The 25,830-nt window shown below is 47.0% G+C and overlaps 1 protein-coding gene across 2 annotated transcripts in view; it reads right to left on the reverse strand.

The window, feature by feature from the left end:
- Nucleotides 1-25,830, reverse strand: part of GALNT6 (polypeptide N-acetylgalactosaminyltransferase 6) — a 70,211-nt gene that overhangs the window by 35,272 nt on the left and 9,109 nt on the right. For both annotated transcript variants that reach the window (XM_083427548.1, XM_083427547.1), the window contains exon 2: nucleotides 2,081-2,668. In XM_083427548.1, the coding sequence (XP_083283674.1) occupies nucleotides 2,081-2,580 (500 nt within the window). In that variant the 5' untranslated portion in view covers nucleotides 2,581-2,668. The remainder of the gene's footprint in view (nucleotides 1-2,080; nucleotides 2,669-25,830) is intronic.

The following is a 25,830-nucleotide window of genomic DNA, read 5'->3' on the forward strand; positions in this document are numbered from 1 at the left end:
AGGAAGGCTGATCGCTGATGCTTTTGAATTATGGTGCTGGGGGAGACTCTTGAGAGTCCCAAGGACTGCAAGAAGATCAAACCTATCCATTCTGAAGGAAATCAGCCCTGAGTGCTCACTGGAAGGACAGATCCTGAAGCTGAGGCTCCAATACTTTGGCCACCTCATGAGAAGAGAAGACTCCATGGAAAAGACCCTGATGTTGGGAAGGATGGAGGGCACAAGGAGAAGGGGACGACAGAGGACGAGATGGTTGGATAGTGTTCTCGATGAGTTTGACCAAGCTGCAGGAGGCAGTGAAAGACAGGAGCGCCTGGCATGCTCTGGTCCATGGGGTCACGAAGAGTCGGACACGACTAAACGACTAAACAACAAATGTCATATTTGCTGCCATAGTCATCCTAGTGGCTATATATTTTATTGTTTTTAAAGATATTTTGATGCTACGTATTTATGGCGTTCGCCATTTTGATTTTTCCTACTGCATTTTATTGGCCTTGTTGGAGTCCTTGCCCTAAAAGATGGCCTATAAATACCTTATTTTTTTTTAAAATGTACCACTGCTTATCAATTATGCCATCACAATCACATGCTAGATGCCGCTGCATGCCAGCTCAGAAATGAAGTCTTGTAACAACTGTTATATCAAATATTGAAATGACTTCCTAACACTACTCACAATTGCCCCAAGACCAATTTAACACTCTTCAAGTTCTGCCAGGGTAAATTCTGCACCAGGGTGCACATTTATGAGGATGAGACAACTTGTGTTAGATGACATTTATCAAGACTATGCCAAGTTGGATGGCCTGCAAGAGGCCAGAGGATAAATTTGGACACAGGGGACTAATATTTGAGTCCCCAGTAATCTTGGGAAATTCCAGGCAATTTCAAGGCAACATCATTCAACCCAACCAACTTCCAGAGATGCAAAGTGTGCTGGACTTTTAACTCTCCCCAGGCTACATCCCACACTGGTCTCGCTTTGCAGCCTCAAGTGTTTATGCCTGACCGGATTGCGAACACTAATAATTCATCTTGCTTGCCTGGATGGAGAGTAGAGAGTTTGTGTAGGAATTAGCCTATTGCACACAGGTAAAATATTGCTCCTCCCACTTTTGCTCTTCCTTGGCATGTGGCCCTCGGAAGGTTGCATAGAAGGGAGAGTGGCCCTCAGGCTGACAAAGGCTCCCCACCCCCCACTAAATACGGCTGGCACTCCATGAGACCGTATGTCCATAATGCTCAGTTAGCCACTTAGTTAAAGGTTGCCAGTATCCACCCAACCTTATCTGCCCACAGACTGTCTCACCAGAGTGGTGCATGCCCTAGTTATCTTCCGCTTGGACTGCTGCAATACGCTCTACGTGGGGCTACCTTTGAAGGTGACCCAGAAACTACAACTAATCCAGAATGCGGCAGCTAGACTGGTGACTGGGAGTGGCCGCCGAGACCATATAGCACTGGTCTTCAAAGACCTACATTGTCTCCCAGTACTTTTCTGAGCACAGTTCAAAGTGTTGGTGCTGACCTTTAAAGCCCTAAATGGCCTCAGCCCAGTATACCTGAAGGAGCATCTCCACCCCCATTGTTCTGCCCGGACACTGAGGTCCAGCTCTGAGGGCCTTCTGGCAGTTCCCTCACTGTGAGAAGTGAGGTTACAGGGAACCAGGCAGAGGGCCTTCTTGGTAGAGGCGCCCGCCTTGTGGAATGCCCTTCCATCAGATGTCAAGGAAATAAACAACTATCTGACTTTTAGAAGACATCTGAAGGCAGCCCTGTTTAGGGAAATTTTAATATTTGATGTTTTATCGTGTTTTTAATATTCTGTTGGGAGCCACCCAGAGTGACTGGGGAAACTCAGCCAGATGGGTGGGGTATAAATAATAAATTATTATTATTCTATATCAGGCATAGGCAAACTCTGGCCCTCCAGATGTTTTGGAACTACAATTTCCATCATCCCTAGCTAACAGGACCAGTGGCCAGGGATGATGGGAATTGTAGTCTCAAAACCTCTGGAGGGCCAGTGTTTACCTATGCCTGTTCTATACTGAGTGGACAAAGATGACGTTCTTACTCAGGAGGCCTAGTGTCTGGTCCCAGAGCCCTCTGGAGGGAAATCCGGTCACTGGCGTAGGCATTGAAGCAGTGCTTTTCGTAGCCTCGCTCTTTCTCCTTCGTCTCTTCTTGTGTCCACTGGTCCTTCTTGAAAGCTTTGCCATCGGCCCCCGGGCTGTTGGGGTCCTGCGGAGGGCGCTCCATGAAGGGCTTCAGTTCTGCGGGCGTGTAGTAGCCGGGCAGGCAGGACTTGCTGTCTTGCTCAAGGGCCTCCTGCTGAACCGGAGCCCGGATCTGCAGCTTGGGCATGGAGTCCCGGATATTGTTGACCGCCCCCATCATGATGTCGATCATCTGATCCTTCCTCTCCACAATGTTCTTTAGCCAGGGTTCCTCCCTTTGATCCCCGCTGCTCACATCTCTCTGCATGATGAAGAGGAAGATGACAAAGACGACGCCCACCAAAGCCAGCTTCAGTGGGCCGTAGCGCCGCCGGAGCAGCCGCGTCAGGTGGGCCATGGCGCACAGAGCGGTCTCTCCTCCGTCAAAGGCACAAGCTCTCCAAGGCTCCGGCTGACTGGTGGAGTCTCACCATCTTCTTGCAAACCTGAGGAACACACAAGGATGCCCATCAACCTCGGGCCAATGGCTCTGTGTCCCACCCCCAGACCCCACCTAAGCAAAGGGGAGAAAAAGAAGAGGAGATATTGCAGGGGGCACCGCATGTGTTGGATTTGTGGACACATGTGCAAACCAGAGAAACTGTTGGGGGCACCAGATGTGGACTGCAACTTCCCACTACCCACCCTTGGTAATCACCCCCCTCATGGAATTAGGCTAGAAAAAAGTCTGCTAATGGTTAAGTAAGGCTTCTTTCAGCAGAGGAAGAAGAAGGGGGACCCTCAGGGCACAAGGGAAGGTCCTGGGGGGACGTATGTGTGCCCGCAGGCACCATGTTGGCAACCCATGGGAAGCTTCATTATATATTTTGCACCACATTGTTCCCTGGCATCAGCCTCTTCACTGTGCCATGCACAGCCACTGACCCACACAGTTCAAAATAGTAAATCAAATAAAAGAAAAAGGGAAGAGGGAAGGGGAAAGGCTGGAGGGTGGAAGGCCACTATCTGCCCGGCAGGCTCCTGGGGTCAAGATGAGCCAGACCCACAAGCACCTAATACTAGCAGAAGACTCGCATTGACAAGGACATAACCGTCAGCAGTGGAGAGGAGGCTGCATATCAGGGGCGGGTCTACACACAGGAAAAAAACACTATAAATAAGTCATACATTAAATGGTTATAACAAAGGGGGGGGAAATGCTATGTAAAATCACAAAGAATTTATTTTTTTGCTCTCCAGAACCATTTAGTGTTGCATGTTTATAACGCATTCGAAGTGCTGTTTTTTTATTAATGTAGCCGAGTCCCAAGAAGCTGGAAAGATCATCCAGAGCTTTGGGCCAAAGTCAGGGATGAACATGCTTGGCAAACCATTCCTGTGCCTGGTACTTAAGCAGATGAAAGAACTAGCGTTCAGGAACAGTATCACCAGCCCCTCTGTAACTGTGCTCTATCCGTACACCAGTGGCGTAGCATGGGTTGTCAGCACCCGGGGAAAGGCAAGTAATTTGCACCCCCTAACCCTTGGATTTGCGCCCCCTAACCCGTGGATTTGCGCCCCCTAACCCTAACCCCCAGATGTTGTGCCCGGTGCGGCCGGCCCCCCCTGCACCCCCCATGCTACGCCACTGCCGTACACACAAGCACACTCTATTGCAGGTGAACCCTAGTGTTGCCCCAGAGTCGTAGAATATGTTGATATTGCTTGCAACCCAGGGACATTTATGGGAGCTTAGCTCTAGTTTGGAACTCCTGTGGAAAGCTACCTTTTTGCATTTATTGATCACCGACAAATTTACAATAATTTTTGATAGCATCCCTTTCCATTTTCCTCTAATAGAAACTTTTTTGATTACTGTGTACAGTTATACCTGTGCTCCCAAATGCTGTGGGAGTCAAACGTTTTGGCTCCCGGACAATCGAAAACTGGGAGTGTGTGTTCTGGTTTCTGAACTTTTTTTGGGAAGCTGAACGCCCGGTGCGGCTTCTGCTATTGTTTCTGGCGCTCCTGCGCAATCAGGAACCAATGAGAAGCCACGCTTTGGTGTCTGAACTTTTCGGAAGTCAAACGGACTTCTGGAACGGATTCTGAGGTACGTCTGTACTGTGTTCATAAGCAGTGCCCATATTTGCAAGCAACTCTAAGCCACGGTGTCTGGTTTAGCAAACTAAGGCACCTGTGCTTAAATTGATGTCTTCAGACAGTTAACCTGCAGAGAGATAAACCAAGGTGCCTATTTCTTATAGCAAAGCCATGGAAACACTATGTTTGTGCGTGCGACTTTTAAATGTCCCTGAAAGAATCTAGGATTTCTACGTAGCTGTAAAGCAACAATGTGTTTCTATAGTTGTGACTTTTCGGCATCACAGCACTGTATCTAACAGAATTCACCGCTCCTGGGGTTTCCTCTTACAACTTTCATTTCCTGAGACTGCAGTCCTGCACACACTTTATTGGGGGCAAAGTCCTGTTCAATCTAGTAGGCCTCCTCCTGCGTAAACACGGACACAAGATCAGGCTGCAGCAGGAGGATAGATCTGGGTGAAAAGAGGCAGAGGAGAGACAACCCAGGACATACGTCCCTCTGGCTCAGAATTCACCGTTTTTCATTTACATGCAGATGATGAAGGGCTGATGGAACAGCCTGTTGGAAATGCTGGCGTTTAATTTACAGGAGTTCAGCCTTTCATGTTCCACCACCTAGCCAGAGAGGATTGACATCATAGTTACCAGTAACCAAGGTTAACTGATTGGTTCAAAATTGGGAAAGGAGTACGACAAGGCTGTATATTGTCTCCTTGCTTATTTAACTTATATGCAGAATTCATCATGCGAAAGGCTGGGCTGGATGAATCCCATGCCGGAATTAAGATTGCCGGAAGAAATATCAACAACCTCAGATATGCAGATGACCCAACCTTGATGGCAGAAAGTGAGGAGGAATTAAAGAACCTTTTAATGAGGGTGAAGGAGGAGAGTGCAAAATATGGTCTGAAGCTCAACATAAAAAAAAAACCTAAGATCATCACCTCCCATCACCTCCTGGCAAATAGAAAGGGAGAAAATGGAGGCAGTGAGAGATTTTACTTTCTTGAGCTCCATGATCACTGCAGATGGTGACAGCAGCCACGAAATTAAAAGACGCCTGCTTCTTGGGAGAAAAGCAATGGCAAAACTAGATAGCATCTTAAAAAGCAGAGACATTACCTTGCCGACAAGGGTCCGTATACTTCAAGCTATGGTTTTCCCAGTAGTGATGTATGGAAGTGAGAGCTGGACCATAAAGAAGGCTGATCACCGAAGAATTGATGCTTTTGAGTTATGGTGCTGGAGGAGACTCTTGAGAGTCTCATGGACTGCAAGAAGATCAAACCTATCCATTCTGAAGGAAATCAGCCCTGAGTGCTCACTGGAAGGACAGATCCTGAAGCTGAGGCTCCAATACTTTGGCCACCTCATGAGAAGAGAAGACTCCCTGGAAAAGACCCTGATGTTGGGAAAGATGGAGGACACAAGGAGAAGGGGATGATGGAGGATGAGATGGTTGGACAGTGTTCTCGAAGCTACCAGCATGAGTTTGACCAAACTGCGGGAGGCAGTGGAAGACAGGAGTGCCTGGCATGCTCTGGTCCAGGGAGTCACGAAGAGTCGGACACGACTAAACGACTAAACAGCAACAACAAAAGGTTTACTAAAAAACCAGGCCTGCACTTACTTTGCACCAAGCCAGTAGAGCTTGAATGATATCCCATTATTTCTTGCTCAGTGATGGGGTACATGCTCTGCACTACGACAGCTCCAAATTTGACCCCTGAACCTCTCATGGAAAATACCTTGGGTTGGAAGGATGGGAAAAGCCACCACCAGCCAAAGTACACAGGCCCTACAGACTAGCGGGCGAGCTCTGCACAAAGCACATTATTTAGATTCAACAAGCATTGCTGTTGGATCTAAGATTTGGGGAGCGAGTACCCCACTGGGCAAGGCACTGAGACAGGACATGTAGAGTGAGAATTCTCAGTGATAGTGGCAGATATGTAGATGTTGGGCCAGTGGCGTAGCATGGGTTTCCAGTGCTCGGGGCTGTGCGAAGGAAACGGATGGGATACGTATACACATTCAACTGCCTAATTATGTCCGCAACACTCATGAGATTGCAGCCACAGAGGTAAGAAAAGAAGAGGCATTCTGTTGTCTGGAGAGGTGACTTCCTGGTTCACAGGAAGCACGATGGAAGCACACAGCTGTATTGAGGGTGTTGAAATTGTGTGCCCCAGGCAACTGCCTCTGTACCCCCCATGCTATGGCACTCCAGTGGGCCCTCTGGGGATACTGGGGCCCTTGTCACTCTCTGAAACTGGCCTTGGGGTTGAAGGCCATTCATACTGAAGCCAGATGGGGAATGTGCAGTTTCCCCCAAAAATGCTCCTACCCATGGAAGTGAAGACAGGAGTGCCTGGCATGCTCTGGTCCATGGGGTCAGGAAGAGTTGGACACGACTAAACGACTAAACAATAACACCCATGGAAGTGTGAATCGCTGGGGAAATAATGCAGCCCCTTAGCCCAGGATCAACCGCTTAGTTTTTTTCAAGAGAGGTGGTGGGACTCAAGCTTGCCAACAACCCAAGCATTCTCAATGCCCTCTCAACATGCTCAGAGGCACCAGCTTCACTGCTTAAGCCCAGGACAGCCAATAGGTGCCCTCCAGCATAGCATCAGGGGTGATGGGAGTTGCAGCCTGTTCTAGCACTGAGCCGTGCAAGTTCAGAACTAGGTCTTTGCTGACTCTTAAAATTAGCCCCTATCCACCAACGTGCAGATTATAGACAAGAAGAACAAACTCACAAAGCTACAGTAAATAAGGAAGTCTCATGATATTCTTTAAACATTCAGCAAACCATAGCAGTGCCAGATGGGTGGGTGGTGAATATATTTTTTTCTATAAAAAAGGAAAGGCACAGTTCTAAGAAAAGGGAGTTTCTAACCCCTGATTGTTATGATAGAACTATGAATCCTTTCTGGGATCAAAAAGGCGAAACCCTCAAGCAAGAGAGCCAACACCACATACTGGTAAAATCCAGGACTGGCACATAGAGGTGAGACCTTTGAAACAGATTTGCATGATTCCCTAGGAAATACGTGGATTTTGAGAATCTCCTCTTTCAGGAATTTAGAAAGACAAAAAAAGGAAAAAGTTTCTCACTCAGTTGTGTGTAGAGTTATTTTTTTTTAATTAATTACAAGTATTCCATTCATCTTCCAAACAAGACAAGATACACAAAAGACATGAAAAAAAGAGATCACGAATAAACCCATAGTCACTGAAAAAGTTTCAATACCATATGTCTTCAGGATCTTCCATCTACCTCACTGCGGTCCCCCCCCCCACTTTTTTCCTTTTCCTGCGTCCTTTATTGCCTTAACCATCATCTATACTATATTCAATAGGGGACGCGGGTGGCGCTGTGGGTAAAACCTCAGTGCCTAGGACTTGCTGATCGCAAGGTCGGCGGTTCGAATCCCCGCGGCGGGGTGAGCTCCCGTCGTTCGGTCCCAGCTCCTGCCCACCTAGCAGTTCGAAAGCACCCCTAAGTGCAAGTAGATAAATAGGTACCGCTTTATAGCGGGAAGGTAAACGCCGTTTCCGTGTGCGGCGCTGGTGCTGGCTCGCCAGATGCCGCTTTGTCACGCTGGCCACGTGACCCGGAAGTGTCTTCGGACAGCGCTGGCTCCTGGCCTCTTGAGCGAGATGAGCGCGCAACCCTAGAGTCGGACACCACTGGCCCGTACGGGCAGGGGTACCTTTACCTTTATACTATATTCAATTCCTTAATTATCCATCAAGTACTTTGCGAAAATTAATCCAGGCATACTAAAGATTTTAGTTGGGAACAATGTTTTCTTAAATACACTCTGTAACATTCCCACTCCTGTGTAAACTTTTGGTTTGTTTGGTTCCTGATTATCTGTACAGAGTTAAATTTGAAGAAAGGATGTAAAGGATCAGAAATGAAGAAGCTACTACCAATTATCCTCTGCGCTGGGGTGCCAACTTGAATAAAATATTGGGGGAGGCCAGGTAAGCCCAGCGCCACATAATCAATCACATGACACAGTGCATGCGAACCATTAGAATGGCAATGCCCACCAACTTTGGGGAGGCCCAGCCCCCGCAAATATTTTACTGGGCGAGCCCCTGGGAGTTGCCTCCTATGCTAGAGTTGCCATATCTTGAAGAGCAAAAAAGAAGACAGCCCGAGCTGCTGCCAGCCAGAGCCTGCAGGGCCACTGCTACCATGCCCATGCCCCTCTTTCCTCAACTCAGGCTGGCATGCAAAGCAGCCTGAGCCCCCCAAAACCCGGACATTTTCTTTAAAGTGTAAAAATCCACCCGGATGATTATGTTACCCCCCCAAAAAAAGAGGACATGTCTGGGTTTTCCTGGACGTATGGCAACCCGGCTCTGTGCCATGTTGGAGGGTATGCAATATGAGATCTGGAACATTCCCCTCCAACACAGATCCCCTTGTTGTTGTGGAGGATGGAGCGTTAAGAGAAACCCAGAAGAATTATAGGGAAATACTTCCCAGACCAGATAACATTGTTTGCTGTTGAATGAGCACAATGGAGGACTACTTCCCAGAATCTGCATGTTGCAGCAAGGTCCAATAACTGGGGAGGAGGGGAGAGGACCCGGGATCCGTCTTCCTTTTCCCTTGGCACACAATTCTCTTTATCTAAGCAACACCAAATCTCTCTTTATCCAAGCATTAACATTGGGTTAAGCTGGAATTACCTACCACACCTACTGCAAACAGGATGTCCTTTTCTCTTCTTGGTTTTGGGGGGAGGGGGTAGGAAATACACTGTAAAGAATGATCCTCGCACGGGTTTGTAAGTTGCATTTAAAAAATAAAAGCCCCTGCTGTGGAGAGGGCTGCCGACTTTTCCCTTCCCGATTGAAACAGAATTACATCACTTACACATTTCAGACTCGAGTCATTGATTTCATCCTGAAGGCAAAGAGGCAAGAGGAGGCAGATTTTACAGCCTGGAATTGATTCGTGCCATTTCCTTGCTCAGCGCTTCCTAAACCCTTTGAATTAAATAGCGTTGTACCAGCATATCTGTGTCTGTGTACAATATAACATAATAATATAATATAACATAATATATACAGTGGTACCTCGCAAGACGAATGCCTCGCAAGACGAAAAACTTGCAAGACGAAAGAGTTTTTTTGTTTTTTGAGTTGCTTCGCAAGACGAATTTCCCTATGGGCTTGCTTGGCAAGATGAAAATGTCTTGCGCCTTTTTCTTAAAACCGTCAATGCATTTCCTATGGGGAACCGTCAATGCATTTCCTATGGGAAACCGTCAATGCATTTCCTATGGGGAACCGTGCTTCGCAAGACGAAAAATTCACAAGACAAAAAAACTCGCAGAACGAATTAATTTCGTCTTGCGAGGCACCACTGTATAACATAACAATATAACATTAATATAATATAATATAATATAATATAATATAATGTAACATCTGATACTGACGCATGTCACCAGAGCATTCTTAAATCCAGAAGCCTGGGAAATTATTGCAAAGCCATGATAGTTCAGGCAAGCATGTGGTTCTTCTAAATTAAGAAAATTTACTTGTGTGACAAAGGGCTCTGTCTTCACCTTTCAAATGCCACCAGTACAGTGGTACCTCGGGTTAAGTACTTAATTCGTTCTGGAGGTCCGTACTTAACCTGAAACTGTTCTTAACCTAAAGAACCACTTTAGCTAATGGGGCCTCCTGCTGCCGCCACGCCGCCGGAGCACGATTTCTGTTCTCATCCTGAAGCAAAGTTCTTAACCTGAAGCACTATTTCTGGGTTAGCAGAGTCTGTAACCTGAAGCGTATGTAACCTGAAGCGTATGTAACTTGAGGTACCACTGTGCTTGAAACTATTGGCTAAGACTCTGGGAGGCAGCAATCACCACCGTGTTCACTTTTCAAGTTTACTTTTATTTTCAGCAGAATCAGGAACACCACTGACAAAAAGCAAATACTGCTTCTGCATTGTGGCCAGGAAGTTTTTCCCTCCCTACAAACATATTTGCACAGTTGTGGAAAAATTACAGCACTTTGCATACTTTGGTAAAGTGACGACGTGTCCTGTTTTACAGAGGACAACCCCCTGGTTGACCGGCTGTGTGGACCAGTTTCCTATAATTTAAAAAGCAGCATCACGATCTAATTTCCCCACTTATGAAGGCGTCCCACCACAAATCATTTTCTTTTTTTTTAGATCTCCTGAGGTCAAATTATTTTGTAGCAGAGAGAATCCTTTGAGACACTTTTTCTGATTTGCAAATGGGTCCAGGGGTCCTAAAAAGTTTGGCAACCCCTCGGGTGGAGCAAGGCAGCTGAGTTCTGGATGTTGTGAAAGCACAGTAAACCCTACAGTCTAAGTTATTATTATAGCAACTAATTTGCTATTATATTGAGGGGAACTTCCCTCTGTGTCTGAGAGGCCAAAATAACTTGGCCAGCCTTGGATACTGTGCTTCTCAACTTGGGAAGGGATGACATTTGCCGTTCCCCTTCAGGCAGTGAAATATCTTGGGCTTGCCTGGGCCCTCTCCATTGTCCTGCGTAGGAAAGAGAGAGCGAAATATTTCCTGTTTGATGAAGGTAAAAGAGCACTCAGCCACAAGATGACTGGTTACTTAACCCCCGCAGTCTCAAGGTGTGTCTGGGACTCAAGTGCTTTCTTTCTTTCTTTCTTTCTTTCTTTCTTTCTTTCTTTCTTTCTTTCTGCCAAGGACTTTCAAGGATGAAGGACAATCTCTGTTTCTGTTCAGCAAACAACAGACCCAGGTCCTGCTTCTGTGCAGAAAGGGAGGTGGGCACATGCAGAATGCATGTTAAAGATGACCCAGGACTGTGGTCTTTGTGGAGCTGGTTAGCCCAAGGCAGGTTCCAGCACATATTTAATCTTTTGGTACACCTTCAGGGCACAGCTGAGGAGGAGAATGGAATTCACCCATAGGCCTGGTGGGCAAATGACCCTAATGCAGGCATCCTCCAGATGTTTTGGGACTACAACTCCCATCATCCCTGACCACTGGTCCTTTTAGCTAGGGGTGATGGGAGTTGTAGTCCCAAAACATCTGGAGGGCTGAGTGGGGGGGTGCCTGCCCTAATGGGAGAGGGGAACAGAAAAACCTCTTGGCATGACAAGGGTTTTTCTGTGCTGTTCGTCCACATGTGTGAAGGCTGGAAAACGTTCCTGCAAATTCCCATGCACACAGAATTGCAAGGACAAAGGCAAAAACCCACCAGAAAGAACGATGTTCCCATTCAATTTGGTGGGGCTTGTGCAGAAGAATGGCTATATTGTGCCCCAAGAAGTCTGGCCACCCTTATCAAAGCTGTTCAAGGTTAAGGAGCAAAGGCACCGTCCGTTTTCCTGCCCCTGGCTTTCTGCCTGTACAATGTGTGCGGAGCTCAGTTCTCTCGCTGGGGCCAACCTAATTTGTTTTACCAAGCAACCCCTTGTCTGCAAGAACCTTTTGACATGGCACACCGCCTTTGAGCCTGCTCTCTTGTTGAGAGAAGTTGCAGGCAGAATAATGAGACTCAGTCTGAGAAGCAGTTTGATACACAGAGCAGCCCAGGTTAGGACAGTCTGACAGTGTTCACGGCTCTGATTTTTAGGAGCTTTCAAGACGAGGGATGAACACATCCGTCCATTTTGGTTTCTCCCTGTTTCTCCTTTTCCCCATCTTCAGTTCCATTCTCCACACCAGTTTGCATTTTCTTTAATTTTTTTTTTAAAGTCCCCGCGAAAATTCACCAGCATTTTAACGCTCCTATGTTTGTATGTAGTTTTGCCTCAAATTTACAACCTGCAATTCCATACACCAAGGTGATGACTAACACAAGTGTAATAAAAATAAATAAATAAAAAAATTGTCCAGTAGCACCTTAAGTAAAGGTAAAGGTACCCCTGCCCGTACGGGCCAGTCTTGACAGACTCTAGGGTTGTGCGCCCATCTCACTCAAGAGGCCGGGGGCCAGCGCTGTCCGGAGACACTTCCAGGTCACGTGGCCAGTGTGACAAAGCTGCATCTGGCGAGCCAGCGCAGCACACGGAAACGCCGTTTACCTTCCCGCCAGTAAGCGGTCCCTATTTATCTACTTGTACCCGGGGGTGCTTTCGAACTGCTAGGTTGGCAGGCGCAAACACCTCAAAATTAAAAAAATTGTCCAGTAGCACCTTAGAGACCAACTAAATTTATTCTGGGTATAAGCTTTCATGTGCACGCACACTTCTTCAGATACCATCAATCAATCAAAATCAATCAATCAATATCTGTAATACATGATTAGAAACATCAATAAAACAGCAATAGATTACTAGTTGGTTAAAGAGAAGAGTAATCAAGACTATTTAAAAAGTGCATTTTTAAAGAGACATTTGAACAATGACAGGCTGGGGATTCCACAAATAAGGGGCTGCCGTACTAAAGGTTTCATCCGTAGGGAAGACCAACTGAACCTCTATCAGAGGATCTATGTGATCAAACATACAAGTATACACATTTTTACAATGCAATGTTCCCTAATAGAATGTACTTTGAATGTTCATTTCACTAACAAATGCACATTTATGCAAACTTTATCTCATTATTTGCATTTGAGCACACCTTACTTGGCTGAAGAGTCACACTGCAGAATTCAGAAAAGTGTGAATTTTGAAGGCTAGCCATGTGCGGGTTTTCTTCTTCTTTTTCTTTGGAGAGTTCTAATTTGGTAAGTTTGCCTTTAAATGCAAACTGAATTGAAATTCTCCCCCTCCTCTATTCCGCATGGCTTTCTTCATATGTGGCAGTGCTAAGGTGAATAGACAGCAGGCTGAGAAAAATTGGCTTCCAGGTGTAAAATCAAAACTGGAAACAGAACTGCTAGAACCCAAAACTAAGATTTTGTCAAGAATGTATAACTTGCTGTTGAAATGGAATACTCAGGATGAAACAGTAAAATCTGCTATGATTAAATGGGCATAACATAATGATGGCTGACTGGGAACAGTTATGGACCACTGGTATGAAATTCACGGCATCTAATGCCTTAAGAGAGAATATTATGAAAATGATATACAGGTGGTACATGACACCAGTCAAGCTAGCAAAAATCTATCATTTGCCCGATAATAAATGCTGGAAATGCAAAGAATCTGAAGGTACATTCTTTCACCTTTGGTGGACGTGCCCAAGGATTAAGACCTTGTGGGAAATGATCTATAATGAAATGAAAAAGGTGTTTAAATACACCTTCCCGAAGAAACCAGAGGCCTTTCCCCTGGGCATGGTCGGCCAACAGGTGTGAAAGAAGGATAGAACTTTCTTTATGTATGCCACAACAGCAGCAAGAATACTTATCGCACAGTATTGGAAGACACAAGAACTACCCACTCTGGAAGAATGGCAGATGAAAGTAATGGACTATATGGAATTGGCAGAAATGACTGGCAGAATCAGAGACCAGGGAGAAGAGACAGTGGAAGAAGATTGGAAGAAATTCAAAGATTATTTACAGAAATATTATAAGATTAATGAATGTTAGAATGACATCAGATTGAATGTAAAAGGTTATTAGTAAAAAGGTGTAAAATTAAAAGACTTAATATTTTAAGATACCAAGGAGATCAAGATATATTAAGATATCAAAATTAAGACAAAGATCAGTTAAGATAGAGGGAAGGGATTTGCTGATCAAATATATGAACTGGAATACAGTGAGGGGAGGTGTGGGGAAGTCTGGGAAATAAGTAAATGCAAGGAATATTATGAAGATGGAATTGTTTTTATTTGTCTTTTTCTTTCTCTTTTTTTTCTGTTATGTTGCTGTTTTTTGTCGTTTTGTATTTTTGTATTTTTCTGTTATTTTTTGTCTTTTTATGTAAAAACCTTAATAAAAATATTATATATATATAAAAAAATAGACAGCAGGCTGATTTATACAGAGCAACATTCCATACCTGCAAATTACACATCTATGTACTGAAAAACATTTCAACCCAACTTTCAGGTCACATTGCCCTTGCAAATATTTAAACACACAAAGCATAAAAACATCACATCCCTCAATTCACAAACAGCAACAGTTAAAACAGAGCTTTCCAAATTGTGTGTTGCGACAGGTTAGTGCGTTGGCTGCAGTGTGTAGGTGTGTCGTGTGAAAGCTCCCCACACTCTTCCTGGAGATGGAAAGGGGTTAGTTTAACCTCTGGTTTGCTAGAAAAACTGATTTACTGTGCTGCAAAATGATGCCCATCTAAAAGGTGTGTCACCAACATGAAAAGTTTGGAAAGCTCCCCAAACACAAATCAACACACACATGGTTTGAAGGGTTTTGTTTTTTTAAAAAAAGTCTTTGGGGTCCGCTCTCTCTCTCTCTCTATATATATAAAACAAAACAAAACAAAACAAAACAAAACAAACAATAACAGTAATGACAGAGCCATACGTATTTATCCAGGGATGAAATTCCAAAGATGTGGGGCCACATCGAAAAGACCCTGTCTTTGGCATCCAGCAATCTAACAGGTCTTACCAGCAGACAAAAGAGGACTTCCAATGCTGATCTTCAACCTTGGGCAGGCTCGCCGAAGCAAGCAAAGGCATATTTTTCCATTCCAATTGCTGCTGGACCACATGAATTGGCAGGAGCAGCACTGTGGCCAGGGCAGGCGGTTGCAATACAATAGCCCCAAAGCCTCACAAAAGTGCCGCCTTTTAAGTTGGTTTGGTCTGGAGACTGTCTTCCTGCTGCCATGGCTCCCAGCATGGAAATCGGACAAGTGCGAACACGCAAACCTGTAGCAGACAACCACACAGCTCCTTTGAGATAAGGAGGTGATCAGAGAAATCATGAGGAAGCCAAGTCAGGGCTGTGCTGCTACGAGGCATCTGCTCAGCGGTTTCAAAGTTGTTTCAGCTTTTAAGCTGCTCGTCTCTTTTTATTTACGCCTTTGTTGTGGGCGATAGTTTTAAATGTCCATTATCCTAAGCTAGGGACACGGGTGGCGCTGTGGGTTAAAGCCTCAGCACCTAGGACTTGCCAATCGAAAGGTCGGCGGTTCGAATCCCCGCGGCGGGGTGCGCTCCCGTCGTTCAGACCCAGCGCCTGCCAACCTAGCAGTTCGAAAGCACCCCCGGGTGCAAGTAGATAAATAGGGACCGCTTACTAGCGGGAAGGTAAAAGGCGTTCCGTGTGCTGCGCTGGCTCGCCAGATGCAGCTTGTCACGCTGGCCATGTGACCCGGAAGTGTCTGCGGACAGCGCTGGCTCCCGGCCTTTAGAGTGAGATGAGCGCACAACCCTAGAGTCTGGCAAGACTGGCCCGTACGGGCAGGGGTACCTTTACCTTTTTATCCTAAGCTAACTTGAGTGCCCAGTTAAGCATACAGGTAGGATATTACCGTAAGTGGCACAACCTCTAAAAAACACACACACACACCCTTTCCTTGCCTCGATGCCCAGACGCACATGTCATATGGATGATTCCAGTGATGTCTTTCTATAAAAAGAGGTTTCGGAACTCACCATGAACATCTCCCTTGTTTTCTTAGAATGGCAGTGGCACCCACCTGAGAGGTGCCGGAACTGAGTTCCTGTGAGTTTCCCCTGAGAAAAAGCCCTGGACGAATCACATCTCAGATGTGCTCTACACCACTACATAAACCTTCTTATTTTAAGAGGATCACTGCCACAAACCTACTGAGGCCTGCATTTCAGTAGGAGCCCACTGCCACCCACTCTGCACCTCTGGGTCCCAGGGAGAGTAGAAGCAACAGGTGGGAGCACAAAGGAACAAGAGCAGCATACCCAATATCCCAAGGATCACATTCAGGATGCTCATTTTTTGGCCCTGAGCTCTGGAGTGAGCCAGCTGAGTGGTGCAAGAGCCTTTTGAGTGGTGCAAGTGTCTTTTGGTGCTCTGGTACGAGCCAGCTGATTCACACGAGAGCATGAGACCAAAAGCAAGTGTCTTTTTATCTGACGATCTGGCACAAGCCCACTGACTTGTGTCAGAGCACAGGACCAAAATGTGACATTCTGGGATCCCATCAGAACCCAGGGTGGCTTCTGTAATTCGGTTTTAAACGGACGTTTTTATTTTCACGTGAACCACTTACAACTGCTTATTATTACAGTGTACAGTTACAAACAGCTTAGGTTACAAACACTTCGGGTTACAGACTCTGCTAACCTGGAAGTAGTACCTCAGGTACCACACCCCCAGGACGCGTGCCACACCCCCAGGACTCACGCCATGCCCCTGGGACACATGCCACACCACCCAGGATGCATGCCATCCACACCCCTGCCTGCCTGCTCTCTGCCCCCCTGGTACCAGACCATGCAGCTTCGCCTCTATGCCTCAGGGAGCAAAATGTTTGGGGCTGACCTTGATGCTTGCTGACAAAGCTCATACACAAAGCGCTGCATTGGGAGCTAGGCTGTACTCCCTCAGACCATCTGTCCGTTTGCTCCCCTTGAGACTCTGCAAAACCAATTCCTACGTCGGCTCCTAATGCTCCCTCTGTGCGTTAGCAACGCAGCCATGCGACTAGAATTGAAGATCGCATCCTTAGAAACTTGCCTGTGGAAGCAAGCCTTCAATTACTGGTTATCATTGTGGCATAGATTACCAAACCATTACCTTGTCCAATGCCTATGGCGAGATGAATTCTCTAGCCTTTGGTCTAGTAGAATTCATGCCAAACTCTTGAGTTATGGAATCTCTCCCTCAGATTCCCTAAAATTAGATCAAATCACAGCTCAAAGATTGATCCGCCAAAGACTGGATGACATCGACTTACAGCGAAATTATATGCTGGGGGGAGGTGTTTGTTCGCCCCAGAGCATTGGTATCACTTTAACTTACTGCGTCCCATCATACCTTTCCTCCCTTTCGACTGTTGCCCATAGACTGGCCTTCACCAAAGCGAGGTTTAACGTTTTTCCCTCCAATGTCCTGAGACATAGATTCTCAAAGGGCCAAGTCCCCGCCATGTGCGAATGTGATAAGGTGACGCCGGAGTCGCTCCAGCACATTATGTTCTCTTGCCCCTTGTTTAATGTGCTACGGGCAAATTTGCTGGGATCAATCATACAGAAACTAGTGGGTACCCCTCCAACATTCCACCTTGCCCAAATCTTGCAGGATAAGGATACCCATACGACCCTGAAAGTGGCTAGGTTCCTGGCCGCGGTCCTTACCCAAAAGCGACGCCAAGGAGCACTACAAGCTAATTAAGGTGTAGGATGTCATTCCATCTTACAGTATTTTATTGTTATAGTGGTGTTTTAGCGGCTGTTTATTTCTTCTTTTTTTTTTTCTTTCCCCACGTGCACAAGCTGTTATTTATGTTTTTTCCTGTATGGGCCCATGGCCGTAATAAACTTGAAACTCTGTCCGTTTCATCCACAAATGTCCATGGTTTGAATGGCAGCAGCTCTCCAAGATCCCAAGCAGAAAGAGGTCTTTCACACTGCCTAGTTCCCCTGAGATGCCAGGAACTAAGCCTGGGATGTTCTGCATGCAAAACAAGCCCTCCTTTTCCAAACCAGGTACCCTTCCCACAAATCAAGTGGAGGAGAGTTCCCTCTTCACTACTTTTAATTACTCTCAACCTGCTTGCATGTGAAGACCACATGTCCACTTAGAAAACAAGCCAAGCAGAGTCCCAAACTGTGCTTCTTAGGCACAGTCGTACCTTGGACGGAATCCATTCCGGATGTCTGTTCAACTTCCAAAACGTTCAGAAACCAAAGCACTGCTTCTGATTGGCTGTGGGAAGTTCCTGCAGCCAATCGGAAGCCGTGGAATCCTCGTCGGACGTTCAGGTTCCAAAAATAGCCATATTTCCAGTTATCAGGTCATATTTCCAGTACAGTGGTGCCTCGCAAGACGAAAAGAATCCGTTCCGCGAGTTTCTTCGTCTAGCGGTTTTTTCGTCTTGCGAAGCAACCCCATTAGCGGATTAGCAGATTAGCGCTATTAGCGGTTTAGCGGCTATTAGCGGCTATTAAAGTCTTAAGGGATTAGCGGATTAGCTGCTAAAAGGCTATTAGCAGCTTAGTGCCTTAGAAAAAGGGGGTGGGGAGCAAAAAAAAATTGCAGGAACTTGCAATACATTTTCGTCTTGTGAAGCAAGCCCATAGGAAATTTGTTCTGCGAAGCACCTCCAAAACGGAAAACCCTTTTGACTAGCGGGTTTTCCGTCTTGCAAGGCATTCGTCTTGCGGTGCACCACTGTAATAGGTCATATTTCCAATTATCAGACCATCCAAGGATTACACTTTAGAGAAGAAAGAATAGAGTATTGCCTTGAATCATCATTTCAAGCAAAGGCTGGCTAAGCTGGCCGCAGTGGAGCAGAGGAAGCAAGTCATATGAGGATAAGCAGAAAGGAACCACACCAGGTTTTCCGTGTGTGTTTGCTTTTATTTCATACAAAGGTGAACAAAGAGAAAAAGGAAAACACCTTGGCTCACATATACGCACTGATAGCATTAAGGGCTGCACCTGTTTAGAGGGGTGTTGCATTTGTAACCAGGGGCGGAGAATAGTTTTCAGCCCAAGGGCTATATTCCCTGGCAGGCAATGTTCTGGGTGCTGCATGCTGGTGATGGGCAGGGTCAGAGGCAGAAATGTGCCCAGCAACGGATATGACTCTTACCATTGTGCAGTTGGCTACATTCCAGCCATGCAAAAATTAAAGGTTCCTACACCCAGTGGCGTAGCGTGGGTTGTCAGCACCCGGGGCAAGGCAAGTAATTTGCGCCCCCTAACCCGGGGCAAGGCAAGTAATTTGTGCCCCCCCCCGCTGCACTGTCCCTCCCCCAGATAGTCCCTCACTCTCTTTCCGCACCGCACCGCACGCCTGGCACCCTCCCCTCCACAGTGGGCGGCGACCCGGCGGCTCGGATCGGATTCGCACAGCCAGCACTGCAGTGAGAGAGAGTGAGTGAGCCAGGTAGGGGCAGAGAGCTGCAAGTGTGAGTGCGCCCCCCCAGATGTTGCGCCCGGTGCGGCCGGCCCCCCCCTGCACCCCCCACGCTACGCCACTGCCTACACCCCACTCCTCCTCCCAGTCTCTCCAATCAGGGGCAAGCCAGGGGCAGCGACACAGCTGAAGATCAACTGCGTGTACATACACACTTCTTATCCAATAAAATAAGCCCCGAAGCTCAATTTCTTGAGCTCCTAATGATGGGAATCAGTAGTAACTCTCCTTTAAACCTAACTTCCTTTTTATTGGCTGGCATGGATTATTACACATCATAAGATTAGAGAACTGGGCCAAAACAAACAAGATGAACTTTAACAGGGAGAAATGTAAAGTATTGCACTTGGGCAAAAAAAATGAGAGGCAGAAATACAAGATGGGTGACACCTGGCTTGAGAGCAGTACATGTGAAAAGGATCTAGGAGTCTTGGTTGACCACAAACTTGACATGAGCCAACAGTGTGACGCGGCAGCTAAAAAAGCCAATGCAATTCTGGGCTGCATTAATAGGAGTATAGCATCTAGATCAAGGGAAGTAATAGTGCCACTGTATTCTGCTCTGGTCAGACCTCACCTGGAGTACTGTGTCCAGTTCTGGGCACCACAGTTCAAGAAGGACACTGACAAACTGGAACGTGTCCAGAGGAGGGCAACCAAAATGGTCAAAGGCCTGGAAACGATGCCTTATGAGGAACGGCTAAGGGAGCTGGGCATGTTTAGCCTGGAGAAGAGGAGGTTAAGGGGTGATATGATAGCCATGTTCAAATATATAAAAGGATGTCACATAGAGGAGGGAGAAAGGTTGTTTTCTGCTGCTCCAGACAAGCGGACACGGAGCAATGGATCCAAACTACAAGAAAGAAGATTCCACCTAAACATTAGGAAGAACTTCCTGATAGTAAGAGCTGTTCGACAGTGGAATTTGCTGCCAAGGAGTGTGGTGGAGTCTCCTTCTTTGGAGGTCTTTAAGCAGAGGCTTGACAACCATATGTCAGGAGTGCTCTGATGGTGTTTCCTGCTTGGCAGGGGGTTGGACTCGATGGCCCTTGTGGTCTCTTCCAACTCTATGATTCTATGATCTATGATTATAAAAGACTGCCCAATTTGTCAAATAGGCTGAAGACAATCCATGTTAATGTATGGTGTACAGATTTTGAGAGGGGATGTTTATAACTAGCCAGTTATGGCAGTGCCCTTTGTATGCATTGATTCTGATGCTCTGTCTCTGGTCTTGGCGATTTGCACATCTCTTTCGCCCTCCCTCCCTCCTTCCTTCTCTCTCTCTCTCTCTCTCTCTGTATCTTCTCTCTCTCTCTCTGTATCAATGAGCAATACATTTTGAAATATTTGAAACAGTATTTTAATATTTCTGCTATATTGGTTTTTAGTATTTCTACTGTGTTTGTGGGACACGGGTGGCACAGTGGGTTAAACCACAGAGCGTAGGGCTTACCGATAAGAAGGTCAGTGGTTCGAATCCCTGCGACGTGGGTGAGCTCCCGTTGCTCGGTCCCTGCTCCTGCCAACCTAGCAGTTCGAAAGCACGTCAAAGTGCAAGTAGATAAATAGGTACCGCTCCGGCGGGAAGGTAAACAGAGTTTCCGTGCGCTGCTCTGGATTCCCCAGAAGCGGCTTAGTCATGCTGGCCACATGACCCGGAAGCTGTACGCCGGCTCCCTTGGCCGGTAAAGCGAGATGAGCGCCGCAACCCCAGAGTCATCTGCAACTCGACCTAACGGTCAGGGGTCCCACCTTTACAGTGGTACCTCGGGTTAAGAACTTAATTCGTTCCGGAGGTCCATACTTAACCTGAAACCGTTCTTAACCGGAAGCACCACTTTAGCTAATGGGGCCTTTTGCTGCTGCACTGCCGGAGCACAATTTTTGTTCTCATCCTGAAGCAAAGTTCTTAATCTGAAGCACTATTTCTGGGTTAGTGGAGTCTGTAACCTGAAGCATATGTAACCCGAGGTACCACTGTACTGTGTTTGTAAGTCACTTTGAGTCATTTTTATGACTAAAGTGACAAATAAATAAATAGTACAAAGCAAGCCGGGCATGGTACTTGTAAAACAGTACTGGTTGCTACAGCAAACAGATCGTTTGCCACTGGAGCCTATAAATCATGGCAGCCACTACCCAAGAAACAGAAAACTGTACAATAGCAGCCACTTCCGTCACATTCAGTACCAGCCACGTCTGCAGGTGTCAAAAGGTTCTAGGAAACAGAAAGTGATTCACAGACTTGAGGAGTCTAAAGGCAACACCACCATGTGACCAGTCATAATATACTACCGGCTGAAGTAAACGGTGGAAGCAGCAGTTGCTTAAACAAGTTGGGACCAAGCCACACAACAGATTAAACCTACTAAACTGCTTGCTTTTAACTGAAGCAGGAAGTTCAAATGTCACTCAGCCACAATCTGATCTCAGGCAAGTTGCTTCTCTCTCAAGGTGCTTCCAGGAGGGGGCTTAATTTGCAGACAGGAAATCAGTCCAGTGGTACCTCGGGTTACATACGCTTCAGGTTACATATGCTTCAGGTTATAGACTCTGCTAACCCAGAAATAGTGCTTCAGGTTAAGCACTTTGCTTCAGGATGAGAACAGAAATTGTGCTCTGGCGGCACGGCAGCAGCAGGAGGCCCCATTAGCTAAAGTGGTGCTTCAGGTGAAGAACAGTTTCAGGTTAAGTACGGACCTCCGGAACGAATTAAGTACTTAACCTGAAATACTACTGTAACAGGTTTTGTTAAATATATATATATTTATCGGATTGTCCCTGGAAAGGACTAATCCAGTCAGTTGTTGGGGGGGCGGGGCGGTCTGGCTGGCATTTTGATGCCAAACACGTTGTATGGAAAAAAACACCACCACCAAAGAAAACTTGCAAGCAGGGAGAGCACCAGGCTTCAGATATCAATGTGGAGATAACCCAGGTTTGGGGAACCTGTGTCCCTCAGATGTTGCTGAACTAAAACTGGCCATTGGTGATGCTTGCTGAGGCTGATAGGGCTTGGAGTCCACGTCCCCCACACCTGAGATAACCATAGGAATCTGGATTATGGCCTGGATTACAATACAGTGGTTGTTGTTGTTGTTTAGTCATTTAGTCGTGTCCGACTCTTCGTGACCCCATGGACCAGAGCACGCCAGGCACTCCTGTCCTCCACTGCCTCCCGCAGTTTGGTCAAACTCATGCTGGTAGCTTCTAGAACACTGTCCAGCCATCTCGTCCTCTGTCGTCCCCTTACCTGGGGTTAAGAACTTAATTCGTCCTGGAAGTCCGTTCTTAACCTGAAACTGTTCTTAACCTGAGGTACCACTTTAGCTAATGGGGCCTCCCGCTGCTGCCGCCGCGCGATTTCTGTTCTCATCCTGAAGCAAAGTTCTTAACCCGAGGTACATTTTCTGCGTTGGCGGAGTCTGTAACCTGAAGCGCCTGTAACCCGAGGTACCACTGTACCTAGAATCCGGCCTAGAAGCTGCCTCTATTTCCGCCCTAATCTTGCAATCATAGCCGCTGGCATCTCCTGGATGAGCAATTGATAGGAAGGAAAGTCCACAAAATTTCCATACAATGAGCAAAATTGGAAGCCTTTTCCAAAGCTGGAATGCCATCAGCATGCTCTGAAATGAGCACTGAAGGTTCCTCAGCTGGTTTCCATCAGCCTTCTTGCCATGAGGCAGGCACCCCCAAACTCAGCCCTCCAGCTTTTTTGGGGTCTACAATTCCCATCATCCCTGACCACTGGTCCTGTTAGCTAAGGATGATGGGGGTTGTAGTCCCAAAACAGCTGGAGGGCCGAGTTTAGGGATGTCTGCCATGGGGCAAAGAACAGTTAGAGTTAGGGTGTGAGATTTATATTGGGAAATGGTTGTGGGGAGGGTGGGTTAATAACTTGCTCCTAAAGGTAAAGGTAAAGGTACCCCTGCCTGTACGGGCCAGTCTTGACAGACTCTAGGGTTGTGCGCCCATCTCACTCAAAGAGGCCGGGGGCCAGCACTGTCCAAAGACACTTTCGGGTCACGTGGCCAGCGTGACATCGCTGCTCTGGCGAGCCAGAGCCGCACACGGAAACGCCATTTACCTTCCCGCTAGTAAGCGGTCCCTATTTATCTACTTGCACCCGGAGGTGCTTTCAAACTGCTAGGTTGGCAGGCGCTGGGACCGAACAGCGGGAGCGCACCCCACCGCGGGGATTCGAACTGCCGACCTTTCGATCGGCAAGTCCTAGGCGCTGAGGCTTTAACCCACAGCGCCACCCGCGTCCCCTAATCAGACACAAAAAAACAGGGAGGAGCTCCTGATCACAGATCACCTGTGCCTCTCCTTACACCCTTATTAACTGCTCCAATGAGCCTTCTCTGATATTCAAGAGCATCTTTCTATCACCAAGAAAACTCTGGGAGTCAAAATAGTAATAAACACCCTGGGGAGTCGCATCCATGTGTGTACATGTAGAGAAGAGAGGCACAACTGTAGCCACATCTGTCAAGTTCCTTTCGAGCATGAAGGCAAAAGGGCTTATTTGCCTAAAAGATGAAATCTGAGAATTTCAGAAGCCAACACTGTCCAATTGCATTCTGGATTTTAACTCAGTGTAAAAACCAAGAAATCCACCTGCTGCATAGCCAGCCAAGACCCGAGGCTGCCGCTACGCTTCTGCAATGGCACGGCAGATAGCGGCTTTGAGATAAAGTCTTCAAGTACAGCACACCCAGGGTATCTTCTTGAGAAATCAAGGTGCACTTGTTATCCTTTGGCTGCAAGCACTACAGATGCCTTTCCCTCTAGATGTGCCAACTCTTCGGGGGGAACTGTAGAGAGGCCGAGGGAGCGCGCAGTCCGTATGGGATGCCACACATGCGCAGTCCGTATGGATGCCGTGCAAACGGCAGCCCATATGGCCACCACGCACGAGCGGCAGCCCATACAGAGTGCACATGTGCGGCATCCTGTATGGTTGCCACACATGCGCAGTCCATATGGCCTCCCCCACATGCGCACTCCGTACGGGCTACCCCACCCTGGGTGCCAGAGAGGGTTCCTCTGCCACTGGTCAGAACGCCTAGCACTCTTGTGAACAGAGCACATCCCAGAATCTTCTACAAAACGCAGCAATACAGCAGTCAAATTGACATAAACAAGTTTCCTTGACCATAGGAAATCTGGATAACCACTGCCAGTTACATCACACTGGCTCACAAGAATCATGCCTCTCAGGAATCTGAAATCTATGAAGTAATCAGGCGCTCTTCTTTGAAATGCATTCAGGATGCCAGGAGAAAATTGTTCCTGGGGCCGAAACACTTGGCTGCCAGCTACTTTCACTTCAAAGCACTCCATCATTAACAGATGATATAATTGCAGGCTTAGGTTTGCTACTTGTGAAATAGGCCTTGCAAAATATGACAGAGCACATTAACAGCCCATGTCTCAGACAAAGAAGCCTTTTTGGTGGAATGCTAGAAGAGGCAATTCATCCAGTTTACTCTAGTGGGAGGGGATGAGGTGAGGGGCAGGTTCTGCCTCCATCCAGACTGTCAGTATTTTGTGGGAGGAATTCAAGCGCATTCTGGGAAATTTAGGTTTGCACAATTAAAGTGAATTAAAGCATATTGTCACCATGGGGCAACTAATCCACTATGGGGGTGGGGGTGGGGTAGGGAAGAAACAGACTTTTTGTGGTTGGGATTAGGAAAGCAACAGGAAAATGCATTTTTTAAAGTGTGGAGCGAACAGTCAGGGTACAATGTGTAAACACAATGCAAAGTAAATCAAGATTAATGATCGTTGTCATATAATTGCCCAGCAAATGAACGAAAGTGAATGCTCAATGAAGTTCAGATATACCGTATTTTTCGCTCTATAGGCCGCAATTTTCCCCCTCCAAAAATGAAGGGGAAATGTGTGTGCGTCCTATGGGGCGAATGCAGGCTTTCGCTGAAGCCTGGAGAGCGAGAGGGGTAGGTGCGCACCAACCCGTCTTGCTCTCCAGGCTTCAGGCAGCTATCCGCAAGCCTTCAGAGCACTCCGAAGGCTTGCGGACAGCAGCCTGCAGCCTGAAGCCCAGCGAGCGCTGCGCCAACTCCCGCTGCGCTCGCCGGGCTTTAGGCAGCCATCCTCAAGACTTCTGAGCGCGGAGGGAGTTCCCACTGCGCTCCGAAGGCTTGCGGATAGCAGGCTGTGTAAGCTTTCCGAAAGCAAATCAAGACGAGTGCTCAATAAACAGAGCATCTGGAGCAGCAATACCACCCACAACTCAGTTCAGCCCTCAGAGTTACTATGACAAGGGAAGAGGATAAAGAAATCTCCTTGTCTGCCATTCTCTGCAACGTGTTCTCGGTATGTGCATTAATGGGGCTTTATTCTGCTTTATAAGTTGTTCTGAAATGCTTCCCCAGAGCCGGTACATTATTGTTTTCAGGAGAGGCTACAGTGCCACAAAAGCAGGGCAATTCCACCATCACCCTGGAACGCTTGTGGTATGCAAAGTTACGGAGCTGGAGCAGGAAGTTACCAGACATGCACTGATTGGAAATGAGGCAGCAGGATTGCCCTCAAAACTTT

This window comes from Podarcis tiliguerta, assembly GCF_965153285.1.
Source record: "Podarcis tiliguerta genome assembly, chromosome: 2".
NCBI lineage: Eukaryota > Metazoa > Chordata > Lepidosauria > Squamata > Lacertidae > Podarcis > Podarcis tiliguerta.